The sequence below is a fragment of the Anarhichas minor genome, unplaced genomic scaffold (assembly GCF_050575085.1).
Source record: "Anarhichas minor isolate MPS153535 unplaced genomic scaffold, ASM5057508v1 ptg000027l, whole genome shotgun sequence".
Classification (NCBI taxonomy): Eukaryota; Metazoa; Chordata; class Actinopteri; order Perciformes; family Anarhichadidae; genus Anarhichas; species Anarhichas minor.
Window position 1 is genome coordinate 12,474,235 of NW_027466473.1, and position 15,237 is coordinate 12,489,471.

The 15,237-nt window shown below is 43.5% G+C and overlaps 1 protein-coding gene across 1 annotated transcript; it reads left to right on the plus strand.

Annotated features, from left to right (window-relative positions):
• Positions 1–12,101: 12,101 nt before the first annotated feature.
• rtn4rl1a (reticulon 4 receptor-like 1a) lies at positions 12,102–14,800 on the plus strand. The gene is made up of 3 exons (XM_076101436.1): positions 12,102–12,135; positions 12,428–12,882; positions 13,844–14,800. The coding sequence occupies exons 1-3, from the start codon at positions 12,102–12,104 to the stop codon at positions 14,741–14,743; spliced, it is 1,389 nt and encodes a 462-aa protein (XP_075957551.1). The 3' UTR covers positions 14,744–14,800.
• The last annotated feature ends 437 nt before the right edge of the window (positions 14,801–15,237 follow it).

Here is a 15,237-nt window from a genome sequence, read left to right on the forward strand (position 1 = left end):
AAAACAGAGTCTCAGTACGATGCTAAATGAATATATTTTTCATTTTTGTCTCACTTAATAAGAAAGTGCCATATAAAAGATTTCCACACCAAGCCGTCTAAATCTTTTTTTTCTCCGTTTTAGGTCTCGTCCACACTGCAACTAAGAATCATTTTCCTTTTTGAATAATCTGCTCATTATTTTGCATTTCATTGTTTTTTCAATCAAATATCAGAAAATAGTGAAACTGGCCATTATATTATCATGTATCATGATGTGTGTGTGTGCATAATAGCAGTAAAGTTAACTATCCGTCGCCTCTAACTTTCTCTATGATCATTCGTTGTAAACGTCAATGTAGCCAATTCACATTGCACAGTTGTCGTCGTTCATTTTCAATCATAAAATAGAGATTTGATTGACGTCTTTGTGCAGTAGCGCTGTACATAACGGTCGCCTGGTAGTTAACCGGTAATATTTATGAGATCAACTACATTTTTCGTTCAGCTCTGTTGAAACGGTGTAGTTGATCAGAGAGACAGAGCAGAGCTTTAACCAACTGGGGCTGTGATACAGTTGGGTGCAGAACAAGAGCAGAGTCAGCAGTTTTCCTAATGTTCTGGAATAAAAACAACCCTGAAAACACAGACAGCATGTTCAAATTAACTGGCTTAGTATGAATGTCGACTCAGCTACATGGACCAGAAACCTCCCACACACACACACATCGTTTTTACCAATTTTCACTAATTCTCTCACACACACACACACCACCCAGTGTCGGAAAAATCCTTGAAATGAGGCATCAGAATTCAGAGCCACGTTGCATGGGTCAATCCCTATTCAGATACAAAGACAAATTTGGAGGGAGTAGAAGAGGAGGAGGAAGATGAGGAGAAGGACAAGAGGAGTGGAAACAGAATGAGCAGAGGGGTCAGAGGAAGGTGGCGCAACGCGGGTGACAAATTGAGAGGATTATGGAGCCAAGGTGGATTGAGTGGACGGACATAGAGAGTCGGGAGGGAGGATGGAGTCGGAGATGTGCATTCATAATTCATTTCCAAGCTGGTGTGTGCATTTGAGTGTGAGGTTTCGGTGTGATGTACAATGTGTGCGTGCGGTCGGATGGCGTGTTTTTGTGAAACCATCCAAGTAGTACTCGTTTGTGGAGGCAAAAATCTGCTTCTTAGAATATAAATGTGGGCATAGCGACGTGTGTGTTCGCAGGTGTTGCAGGTCTGTGATGTGTGTTGGTGTGTGCCTGTGAATGCATGTTCTTTGTGTTTTTCAACTAAGCTCACGCGTGTGTGCGTTTGCAGGCGTGTTTGTGTGCGACGTTTGTGGCCTTGAGGAAGAAAATCAAAACATTTATGGAGTTGTGATGAGTGCCGTTGCCCCTGTGCTGAAAAAGATCAGGGGCACTGTGAGTACGCTTCTCTCTTCCTTACTCGCCTCGGGTGATGGAGAGAGAGGTGTCACTCTGCCTGGAATAAAATGTTTCAGTTTAATTCAAAATCACCAAGATGTCTTTTGTTGAAGAAACCTTGTGTGTGTGTGAAAAAAAAGATGGAATAACTTTTGGAATTAAAAAAAGAGGTTCAAGGGAAATTTCTTTCCTGAGTTCAGCCTCTGTAGACCTAAACCCAGTCATGAACAAAACCCTTCACCTTAAAGAGGTTTTCCACCCAAATCTGACAACATATTTTCTCATTTGGCCCCTGTGAGTACCTCTGCATGCAGTTTAGTTTTATTTGCCAAGGCTTTGATGTATCCTTCTCTGAAACCTGTGACGCCACCCCGATACAATGGAGGTGAATCAAATTGTGTTTTATGATGTTCAAAGCACTGAAAAATGACATGTGAAAACCTCAACGGTGACGTGTTTTCTTAGAAACAGTGTCCCAGTTACCCTAGATAATCCGCAGACCTCTCTGTGAACTGCTTTTTATTCAAACAGCTCTGTACCAAAACAAGTAGTGTCAATGAACTGCGAGCTGCTGCAATCACAGAAAGAAGATAAACAAAGTGTAGAAAGAGACGGGAATCGAGGGAGCATCCAAATGTGGACACAAGGCCAGAAAACGTAACACTGAAAAGAAACAGCAGCAAAACAAAAGGGCAATGGAAACAGGAAGTGGAAGTGAACAGAGGAGAGTGAGAAGGGGAATAAAGAGGAATGGAGTGATTGAATTATGATGGCCGAGTGTGGGAATATTCACGCTCATGAAATCTCAAGCGCAGCCCGATCATGCGAACGGATGCCATGCCACATCATTTCTGGTGTACAGCCATTCTCAAGGCTTCAAACCAAGCCCCCAAAAGTTTTCCGCTCCACTCTTGAGCTCTTGTTCATTTCAAATGAGGAAAACAAAATACAATAAAAAAAAACATGCCACACACAAACTTCACAACTTCTGGTACTTTTCTGGCCCTTTTGTCTCCCGAGTCACTCTAATGCGGATGAGATTGCTCGTTCTAGCGTGAACACAGAGAGTAAAACGTCCACTCAAAAATGAGACGCAGCGCTTCAAGATTTTCAAATAGTATAGCATTCAATATTTGTCATTTGCCATTTTAGGCTTGAACACATTTCATCAGCTCTCATGCTATCACCTGGATGAGAATCGGAGGCGTTACGCTTGACATTTTAGAGACAACAGCAAATCACTTCAATTGTGCCTCTCTCTGTGTCATTTAAGTAAACCTATATTTGTACTGCAGAACAAGTGTCTAATGTAAACTCTATTGTCATTGTCTTCTCCTGATCCCTCTCATGCCGCACTACAGAAAATGACCTCAAGATTATTTTTAGAAACATCAGCTCTGCAAACACATCAATGCCTTTGGCTATTTTTATCTGTCTTCTATGTGCCGATGCAAGATTTATTTAATGAAGCTACAGTTCCCATCAGCAATACGACACAGAGTGTGACTTCATGATGACGTTTAGACAGTGAGCCTGTAGCTCAACGGTAGAGAAGGTGATCGTACTGCAGGAGTGGTTTGAATAGCTTCTGTGAATGTTGAGTGACATGATGGGATTGTGAGTCATCGCTGGAATCCATTGTAACCGCTTTGAATTCAAGCTGTACAGCTGCTCTCCCCTCCATGGAGGAGCAAACTTTTCACAGACACTTTTCAACCCTACAGGCGGAGAGAGGATCAGTGGAGTCTCTCTTTAAATAGAAACAGGACCTCCGGAATGGGAGGGCAGACAGGTTCATGATCAAAATCACAAAGGTAATTGAGAAAACGAGGAAGCGTAGCATAACAACCTAGAAAGCAGAAAAAGAGCCAGACGAGACATTTCCAGATGATTCTAACCTTCACAGAAGCCGAACACTATGACTGATGGCTGGAGTTTAACCAGCAACCTTCAGATTAGCCAGATCCGATGACTGATGGGAGGGAGTTTACCCGACATGCTCTTCTCGCTTCATCCATCTCTCTTTAGCTGATGGAGCAAAGCTGTGACACCTCCTCCTGTTCGCCTGCCACACATCCTTCCTCTCCCTTTCGCTGCCCTTCTCATATTTCCTGACTGATGTCTTCTCTCTGCTATTTCTCTGTCATGCCACCTGCATGTATTTTCCTTCAGCACCACAGTGTGAAAACTGTCAACAAGAAAAGGAAAAAAAAGCGGGCCAAACGGGGGAATGCACAGCTCTTTGCCACACTAATATCATGCTAATGGTGTTGTGAGAACGCTTAAAATTGCTGTCAGTTGTAAACTATTAGAAACGTTTCAGTCCGACACTCTGGATTTAGATGGACGGGGGGTTGATCAGACAATTTCATTCCAGCACAGTATACTGTATGTGTGGTTGTGCTCTCAAGTCATTAATCATTCTGTTGCAGTGGGTTTCACATTTGTCAGCTGCTAGATAACTCATTTTGGAACGAAACTGATCGCATCAAGCGCTGACAGTTCTATAGTGCTTAAAATCACTCTCCATGGGGAGCCTGTTTAATGAGAGACCTGACGCCGACCCCCACCCACCCCTGCTTGTTTTGGCCAATCAGTCTGAAAAGTGGCCCATGCCTGCCTGCGATTGGCTCAGTCAAAAGGCAAGTGTGCACTAGCAGCGTGTTATCCGATAAAACAGCCCCGTGACAGATGATCCCTCGGACATGTCACTGCGCTGAAATCGCTCACTTCACTTGTCATTTGGATTTGCAACCCTTCATCTCGTTTGCCTTCTGCCTCCTTCCTCTTCTCTTCTCCCTTTTCTTGAATGTGTGTGTGTCTGATTTACAAGTGTAATCCCCGAGCATGACGGAAATGTCTCGCTCCGAGTGCATCAAAAACAAATACTGTGGAAACGAGGTGCAAGAGCGCAGACAGTCGCTGCCATGAAAGATTTATGCAATAATAAGTCCTGATGTACTTTTAGCAGCCTTTGTAATAGAGACAGATGGGAAACTAAAGGAACAACAGGGAGGAGAGCGAAGGAGGGTGACAAAGGGTGATTCATACCTACAGTATAAAGGCGAGAGCAGGGAATGATGTAGTCACAAGAAGAGCAAGAGAGAGTTCCTTGTGCTGAGGGGAATTGGACAAACAGCTAGGAAACCGCTGGCCTGCCATGCTGCACTTTCCCTTCCTCTTCTCGTCGGCTTGTTGGACAGCCTCATTTCTCCCTGCTCTCCACTGAGAGTATCTGCCAAAGAGCGTTACACACACACACACACACACACACACACACACACGCACACACACACTCCACAGATATTAAAACCATACACAAACGTTCATACGCACCTTCCCAGCAGACACAGACGCCTTCTGCCAGATCAGGGTCAGCTGTGAAAATCCTGTGATTTAGCTCCATTGGGGCTGTATACATCTGTGTGTGTGTGTGTGTGTGTGTGGTTGGGTGTCTCTTTGCATCTGCATTTAGGCCTGCAAGCTTGTGTGTTATTGTTCGGACTAGTGCATGTCTCATACGTTTTCAGTATGCTCATTGTTATCACCTACTTGCTTATTTTCAAAGAAATTATTTATGTTCCCACGCACCCAAACATTTTGTTTTCTGCAGCTCAGATACTCAGATAATTGAAAACATTGAGCAAATGGGCATCTGATCGTGAACCACTGTATATCTAAGTAAATAAGCAGTTGCACCTGGATTTTAGTTTTCTTCACTTTTTTTTAATGATCAAGTGCTCCCCAAGTGCAGTGTGCACAGTGTTTCAAAGTAGAGTAAGGGGTGCGTGGGTCTCGGCCTTCCATGTCCTTGCGTGCCTGAATGCATTGGTGTTTGATGCCCGAGGAGGGGGTGGCACACCTCCTCATCGAAGTCTGACCGTGGCCCCTGTTTCCCACTGACACATGTCACCGTGTCGGTCCGCGTTGTCGTGGTTTCAGTGAGGCAGGACGAGACGGAGAACAGCAGCAGCACTACTGTACTCCCGCTGCCGTCTTTCCTCCACTAATAGGCAGGAGTTAAATAGGGAAAGCTGTGACCTGCATCATCTGATTATGCATGTGGAGAGAGTGCATATGGGAGGGAGGGGTGGGCAAAGTTTTTCTGAGTATAATAAGAGCTTGATTAGTGTTGAGATAAGCTTACCCTTTAAATGACCCAATTACTGTATGCAAAGAGGGTAGAGGTTATTTTTGAATTTTCTCTCTCTCACAATGTCTCTGCTTCTCTCCCACACACACACACACACACACACACACACACACACACACACACACACACATGTATACGGTCCCCCTGATCAGAGTAGACTTTGTGAATGTTTTTAATTAGCAAGTATGTTGTGTGCTGGACAGCTGTCACTGCGCCGGGCCAGAGGCCACAGCAGATAATCCGACCAGGTGTTGTCATGCGGGGCAGAATAGACCACACAGGACCGGTCCGGCGCTAATTGTAAAATACCTAGATACCTTGGGAAATGGTTTTTAAGCAGGCCTTCTCGTATTTGTTAAACAGGCGAGGCACCACGTAAGGTGCTTCATGATAATGAACATCGATTTTTCTTTCAAATTTAAGCACTTTGCTTCCCTGCTGGACAGAGGCAGACAACACCGCTGTGCTGGGGATCCTGAGGTTAAAGCGTCCTATTATTATACAAGATTAGAAAGGAACATAGCTGGTGGATTTGCATGCTTTAGTGCATTAACAATGGCTATTTTTAAAGTACTAGACTGCAGGCTTTTAGATCTCATCGTGTCGAGGCAGCCACCGATGTACATGCTATAGACATTAACTCGCTTGAGATGGGTTGTCCATAGTGAGCACTTCATTGCCATTTACCTAAATACTGTATATTCACGAGCAAGGACCGTTTTGAAAAGTATCACATCAGTTTGGTTGTTTGTTTAGCACGTACCTCATCCTGCTTGAGACAGTTAAGGACACACTAATGGAAAAATATGTTTAATACAAGTGCTCTGACCATTTTGGGATGTGTATCTTGAATATGATTGACCTTCAAGTCATGTCCCAACGGTGTTACTACCCCAACACAAGCAGTCAGACAGGATCAAGGATCAGGACTGGAACGTAGCTCAGGTTTGTTTCAAGAAATCAATCGTCACTCCTACTCTGCCTGGTGAGCCATTGATTTGTCTGTAAGCTTTGCTTTAATTTTTCCTGTTTGGGGTCACAAAAGTGTGACTTTAAATTAAAGAAAATTTCAAGACTACGAAATAGTTATTCCAAGGCCACAGAGGATCAGTGGTGCAGAGCCGGCAATATTGACCTGGTTTGTCTCTAATATGAAGATGGATGTAATGGTTATGTATTACATGAGGGGAGGATTATATAGTGCAGAGATATTTCAGCTGTGTCTTTGAGGCAATGACGCCATTTAAATCTCTCATTAACTCTGCCAGAGATTTATCACCATTTGAATGAGCAACACTAAATGATCTTTGGGATTATGCTAAGCTAAATCAACCACCAACAAGAGAGGAGCAGCATCTATATCGAGTGTCTGAGATAGCCGTCGTCCCTCCTGCACCCTGTCTCATTCTCTACCTCCTCATTTTTGTAAATTTCACTCTTATTCCTCTCCTTTTTCACTCCGTTTTGCTCCTGCTTTTTGAATTTATTTGTATTTTTTCAGGTGAAACCCTGCCACTGCTGCTTAATTACGGTTGATTATCTGTGTCTGTATGTGGGTGTATGGGCCTGCGGCCTGCGTGCGCGTGTGCGCGCGCGCACCTGGATGCACAAGAAAATACATGTGATTCAGTGTGACTAAATGGGTTTTTTCTTCTCTCTGCAACTTGAGTATGCGTGTGTGTTAATCAATTTGCAAGTGTTTCTCTGACTCACCTCACAGAAGGTCGTAGAATTAGTTGGCAATTCATCGGAAGTCACAGCTGTGTTCTGTGCAGAGCAGACAGACGTTTAGACACCTACATATATAATGGTCTACGCCTGGCAGAAGATCCCTGTCACCCCCATCATCCTTTATAAGCTATACAGTCTCACTGCTCTGCTCTCATTCCCTCCCACACCGCCACGCTGTGCCTCTCTCCCCTTTGCCTCTGCTTTCATGTATAAGAGCTCCTCATTCTCTTTGAGTTTGATATTGCCCATTCCCCCCCCTCCCTCTGGCTCTCCTCGTCTCCTTTTCCCTCCCTCCCTCACATTCCCCGCTCTGTTACTTTTTCCCTTATGTTTACCAGAATGAGTGGCAGGTGTCTCTCCTCCAGATGCCAAGTTGTAGTTGGGAGGCAGTTGCGATGATGGCCTGACAAGCAGCATGTGGATGTGCTTCTTCTTCTTTTTTCTGGTGTGTGCGTGCGCATTATGCCTGGTGTGGGGTGATGGGACAGAGGAGAGAGATGACTCTTGTAATTGAACCCCGGCTGTGCCTGATGAAGCTTTCAGCTATTATCTATCCGGGGAGGCTTAGGTGAGAATTTAGACAAACAACCAGCGGGAAACAGATGCAGAGGCAGAGAGAGCAAAGAGAGGAAATGAGAGAGAGAGAGAGAGAGAGAGAGAGAGAGAGAGAGAGAGAGAGAGAGAGAGAGAGAGAGAGAGAGAGAGAGTTGTGATTAAAAAGGCATCGCTTGCTGAAATGGACAATTACTGGTGTAAAGTGAAAGCCATGCATACCAACCCAGAGGACAAAAGGACATCTTCACCAGTGGGATTATGATCCAATCAAGCTGGAATTTGAACAGCAAAACACATTTGACGATGTGGTGTAGTAGACAGTACTCTGTCACTTTTCTATCTGTAGTGACTAAAGTTTACTGTCATTTTCAAAAATTTTGTTGAGGTATTTTACGCATATTAGATGAGCAGGAAAGAACATATTTTCTTTGCTTGCTGCCTTTTTCCCATAAATCGCGTTTAGCATTTAATTTTTTTATTGTAAGGCATTTTGTAACTTTTTTTTTTAGAAATAAAGTTATTATTTGTATTGTGTTCGAGTAATGTAATTGGCAAATGATTTAGCACACGCAAACATTAAAATGCGCTCCACCCTTGTTCAACAGAGCACCTGGTTAGACTAAATCCCTAAAATTATTTCACTCTTAATAAGGTAGTAGGTATCAAATGAGCTATAAAACATTACACCCCTCACCAGAGATTCATAGCGGGCCAAACCACTTTTATGGAAACTCACCCTGATTCATTTTCCTATTTAACAGCAGTACATGGGAATATGCCTCACGAAGAATTACTGGTAAAACATATCTTTATGTACCTGGAGTCTCCTTACTGGGAGGTCTGACGCTTGGCTTAATGCCAGCTTGATACATCAGCTAATTGCTGTTTTGCAATTAGCTGTCTATTCTTATGTATTGCAGACTGCACGATTGCTGTGGAGCTTAACAGTTGAAAATCGACAGTAGTAAATCCAAAGATTTGAAAACATGGTATCAAGAATTTGTTGTTGATACAGGATTGGAGATTTTTTCCTCACTGGTGCTGCGAGCAATCCATTTAAAAAACAACTTATGCATTATCTACACGCTTATAGAACTGGAACTCTTTTTTTCTCGTTCGCTCCATCAAAAGCAGACTAACACTATAAGTTAATAAAAACAATGCCATCTGAAATGATAACATGTTTGAACGACTGGATGCTAATGGGGGATTTGCTGCCCCCAGTGTCACAGCCATACGGTATCACATTCTGCAGCTGTAATATTTGATATAATCACATCCATCTCTCAATCTACATTTTAAAACACCCACAAGCGGCAAGCAGAAATGTAAACACGTCTGCACACATTTCCCTCAGATGGGCTCAAATGTACAGTATACACACACAACTACGGACACAATATTGCACAGTGAAAAGCAGAATCATTTGGAGGATATAATTGGAAAGAATAGAAGAGGCAATGCAGAGGAAGAAGGAAGTCAGATATAACGCGATGATGATGAAAATACAAAAAAATAAAGAAAGACTGCAGGGGTAAACAGAAGGCAATGACGAAGCAAAAGCAATTGGAAATGCAAACTAACACCAGAAGCACTATCACAAGTACGTGTCAAGCAGACTTATACTGTTGAAAAATGCATGGGACCAGTGGGAACACCGTATTGGGGAGTTTAACAATGTAAACTCACACTACCAGCTGATAAATGACGATTGTCATCTGTGACGTTGTTGAGGTTTGAACAAAAGGAAAATTGCTTAATTCTCATTTATCGAAACCCTTTGTAGTCCCATGTAGAGCGTACTTCACCAAGACATGAAGACCTTAAGATATACGTACACGAAGAGCTAAATGTCATGGTCATGTCAACTTATACAATAAAACGTAAAAGTTTAAAGGAACTAATGAAACCTCAACCCAAGACAATACAGTTTTGTCAAGCGATTCTCAAAAAGAAACACAAAGACACAAGGATACAAAGTCACAGATACATGCACATACAGTCCAAGATTCTCTATAACACAGTACACATTTTTACGCATACATTAAGTAGCAGATTAACAGATTAACAGATACAGCATGCGGGGCGGAGCAGCACATGAAGATAAAGCTGTTGTGGCGGAAGGAGGCAGAGAAGCATGACGCAAAGGGCAACACACATGAACAAATAAAGTAGAGAAGAGGAGAACAAATCATTTTGATTCCCCTTAGGGACTGAATACACACTGTATGTAACAGCTTACAGTATATAACGTTTGACCAATCAATGTTATAGGCAGACTGTGAGAAAAAAAACGAATCAGTATGAAACAGATAACAGTCAAAGGAGGAGGAGAAATGGCAGAGAGTACAGGTCCAGGTGGAGGAAAACAAATCGATCTCTTTGTATTTTTCCAAAAGAAAAGGAAGGGTAAAACGTTAAATTGGCACACTGTATAATAATAATATGTCAATGATAATTTATGAAGAACAAATTATTTTTTTCATATTTGTATTCATTTGTTGTTATCTATAACAGAGTCTGCAGCCATGCTAGCAGCTCTGAGAGACTACTGTATACTAAATCGGTGCTGCAACCTAAATGCTAACCTCCGCATGCTAATTAGTGCTAATTACAGGCTTCATTTTGCAGGTATTTGGTCATAAACTCAAATACTGGTCAGATAGTATTAGTACTGATCCCCTGACCTCTATAGCTAGATAGAAGTCAGGGGATCAGCAAAGTGTTACAGTTCATCCCATGGGGGACATGAATATCTGTACTCAATGACTTTAATCCATGCAGTAGTTATAATATAAATGTAATTGAATACCTCCGTCCTACATGATGAGAAGTGTTTGCTTCATAAATTGATGATGAATTGTGTATTACTATTAATGATTAAATAGTAAAAAACATGAGTAAAATGCACAAATAATTAAGTTGTTGTTGCAGACATCGTTTTTTCACTCACTGATCAATTTTGAGATTTTTGGGATATACTTTACTTCTATAACGTCTTTTTGTGGAAAGAAACCATCCGAAATACACATTCCGGTTTAACGTTTCCCATTTGCATCTGTAGATTTCTCATGAATTCACCAAAAGGTCATCTTAGATAATGCCTCATTTGCATATTTCAGAAAACTTGTCGAACAAAAATAATTGTCTTAAACTGGGAAAGTTTCACAGTGAAATCTATTTGTAAAAAAATCCTGTTTCCCCTGTTCCTGGGGAGTCTCCCTTTAACCATCTTTATTTATAAATGTTAATTCATACAGTATTAAAGAGGACTGCATTGATTTGTTGTTGGTACCACAGGACAGAAGACTGTCTCCCATGAGGACAGCTGAGATTTTTGTTATGAAAAGTTCAGCCTTGTCAAATACAACAGACACTGCTCTCACAATATGTTCCAGATAAAAGGTCATGTATACAGAGTATACAGAGAGACATGAGGACAAACACATACGTACCTGTGTGTCTGTGGTTACGCACAGAGCTATACAGACACGTAATACGGCTCTGTCCTCTGCTGACATTTCCGAACATGTTGTTCTTTACAGAGCCGTAGCATCCTGGACAACCTGACATCTGCCTATCACATCTGTCCATGTCACTGACACACACGAACACTAAAGGCTGGACACATGTCAGCACATGATGTTCATATTGTATCGTAACCCTCTCCGTCCAGTAATCACTCCCCCGGATCAGCACGTCTCCATCCTCATCTCCTTTAGCCCTTTCTTTTTTTCTGTTTTCCTTTTACCTCTCTGGCCGCACAATACATCAAACACTGGAGTGATCCAACACAGGACAAAAAAAAAAAGGAAAGAGATGAGGGGAGTCTGAAAACAAAAAGTAATATCCACTTCAATTGCATGCTGCAGATGATTCCCGCTTCATCCTCCATCTCCTCCCCTTTCCCTTTCCTTTATTGTGGGAATGTATTACAGGTGAGGTGCGTGTTCACTTGTAAGTAAGAGAAACATCGATTTTTCTGTCGCCTTTCGAGGATAACCAAAAGATAGAACGCTGCGCGGCGCTTGATAAGATGCTGTGTGTGCGCTGCATCGCCAAGATTGGTCCCAGGAACACAAAGAAAATGTGACAATCAAAACAAAATTATAATAATAATAATGACTGCGCACACACACTGCTCCAAAAATAGTTTGTTTTTAAGCGTGTGTGGTGGTGAAGGCGCCTCTTAGTATTAAAGGATTTTCAAGGTTTTTGCTAAACGTGAAAAAACGGTCCCCTGAGTTTGGATTTGAGATGAAGATGAAGATAACAGTGAAGGGTGGGCAAGGTTAAGGCTTAGGGTAAACAGTTTGGGAATAGAAATATGCGCTCACAAAACAATACATGAATGTTTGTGTGTGTACATGTGTGTTTGTAATTTGTCTGCGTTGAACCATGCCCATTGTTGTCCTTGTAAACTGAGAGCAATGAGTGTTCCATTGAGGATGTGTCTGATAACAGGAGCTCTGCTGTACGACTCCAATTAATTCTGCTCGTCTTTTTCTCATGCTCTCTTTCCGTTCATCTCTTTCCTTTTTTTTTTTTTTTTTTTTTTTTTTAATTCCCCTCTCCTCTCTCAGGTTATGGTGGAGTGGAGTTACTGTTGGTGCTGTGTGGCCTGGATCTCTCTCTGCCCTGCCCTCGCCACTGCATCTGCTACACCTCACCGAGCACCGTCTCCTGCCAGGCCCACAACTTCCATGCCGTGCCGGAGGGCATCCCTGCCCAGAGCGAGCGCGTCTTCCTGCAGAACAACAAGATCCAGCGGCTGCTCCGCGGCCACTTCTCGCCCACCACCACCATGTTGTGGCTTTACTCCAACAACATCTCCTACATACAACCCTCCACCTTGCATGGCTTCGACCGCCTGGAGGAGCTCGATCTTGGGGACAACCGGCACCTGCAGGCTGTTGCTTCAGACACCTTCCAGGGCCTGGGGAGGCTACACGCCCTGCACCTATACCACTGTGGCCTGATCACCCTGCCTGCAGGCATCTTCGCGGGCCTCAATAGTCTCCAGTATCTCTACCTACAGGTACATAGATAACAGCCGGCGTTTATCTCTACTGTGCTTTACATCTGCCACATCTGATTATGGTGTAATCTGTCCATCAGCCTGGCTCAGCACTGACCGCATATTCTGATTTATTTCAATTGGACAGTGATCAAATGCTAGCCGTTATCTTGAGTACAGAGAAAATAGCACAAAGCAGCTCTTACATACATAACCTACAGCATAGCTTCTGGGATAAACCGCTGATAGCAGCACAGGAATGGAAATGCAGGATTGGGTATACAATTTCATTATTTACATTGTGGGTTTATGAGGAGAAAAGACTCTACTATAAGGATCTCCTCTCCATATCATTGATGGGAAAATCGATTAATATCGACACTGAGTGAGTGGGGTGAAGTTACAGCTTGGATAGCATACGTCATCAGCTTGTCAAACGTACAGTTTGTGTGTGTGTGTGTGTGTGTGTGTAAGAGTACCACGAACATTTCCGACGGGCCTCCCTTCCTTTAACAGAGTCCTCGACCTCAAACGCACCACTCAAAGGGCAAAGAAAATCCTTTCTGAGCCCTCTTATACCGCTCACCACTTTTTCAGCTACTGCCCTCTGGAAGTCGTACAGATCATTCTGCATCAAAAAAGGATACAGACTTTTAATTCCTTGCATAGCCCGGCTATTACCTGCACTTGATGTGCATAATAATGTGTATTATGTACAGTAAGGCAAAGCTATTCTTTGTGTTGTATAACGTATGTATGTAATACTGTACAGAACTGAGCTAAAATCGGTACAAGAACCGACTACTGCTGAAATCAATGTACAGTAGGATAAGAATGTTTTTCCAATAACAATATATCATAATGCAGCGAATGTATCTTAAATTACTCATACAGTATCAAAGTGGTGTTCAATGCACTGCACCCCTTTTTAAACTTCTGTTTGTTTGTTTTTACCTTCCATCCTTCCCCTACATCCTGGCAGGACAACCAGTTGGAGTTCCTAGAGGACGATCTGTTCATCGACCTTCTGAACCTCAGTCATCTCTTCCTGCATGGCAATAAACTATGGAGCCTTCGCCAGAACACTTTCCGTGGTCTGGGGGTCTTAGACCGCCTGCTTCTGCACCAGAACCGAATCCAGTGGGTTGACCGCCAAGCTTTCCATGACCTGCGGCGCCTCACCACCCTGTACCTGTTTAATAACTCCCTCACTGAGCTATCCGGATCCTGCTTGACTCTACTGCCGGCCCTGGAGTACCTACGACTGAACGACAACCCGTGGGAGTGTGACTGCAAGGCGCTGTCACTTTGGGATTGGCTGCGTAGGTTCAGAGGCTCCACCTCAACTCTGATGTGCGTTTCACCACCAGAGCTGGCGGAGAAGGACCTGAAAACGCTGAAGAAAGAGGACCTGCCCAGTTGCCTGCCAGCAGAGGGTCATGCACACGGGGCCCCTGGTGGGGAGATGGAGCACGGAGATTCTTTGAACCACCTGAATCGTCACAGAAACCATCACACCCACCATCAGCGGCCGTACTTGCCCCACGGGGATCAGTACAGCTTGCCTTCACCCTCGCCCCTGCCGCGGCCACCCAAGGGGGGCCGCAGAAACTGTACCCGTCGGGGCCGCAAGGGAAAAGGGGGGCCGAATGAGGTGCAGGTACTGCGGGAGGGGGGTGAGAAAGACTATACTCCAGATGGAGGTAAATACGATCTGTCTGGAACTGCAAGGAGGAAGAACAAGTGCATCCCCAGAACTTCTGTCGGCCCACCGAGTGGGGTCCAGAGAGCCAATAATAACGCTGGGTCACACTTTGCAGATTATACCTTCAGTTTACTAACAGCTCTGCTGCTGTCACTCATCTCTGTCATCCTACGCTGAGACAGGAAACGGCCACTTTTGCGCTGGCGATCCAACCTTATGATTCATTCTCCTGAACCACCCTGTCCTGGCTCTTTCAATGAGGCATGTGTGCATAACTGTGAGTGTGTACATGACTGTGTATAAAGAACATTATCAAATATCTACTGTAAAGGTATCCCTGCTGGATTAAGGCAGGAATCTTTATGACTCATAATCGAAACATGGGAAAACAGGGAAAACAATTTAACCTATTGCTTTGATGATGTCACCTAGGGAAACATCAGGAAAACGTAACATTTCGTCTCTGTGGCATCGATTGCTTCGCTAGATCCACGCTCTAATGAAAAAAACGTACAGCCACATAAAACAACAAGCCAATGACTCATTCAAGTAACAGCGAGGAAACAAAAAAAAAAAGCACAATATGGATCAAAACAGTTCAAGGCTCTGACTCTATGTTTAGCCCTCCGCACAATAATGCTCTCTCAGAGCACCCTCCATCTGTCACTCAC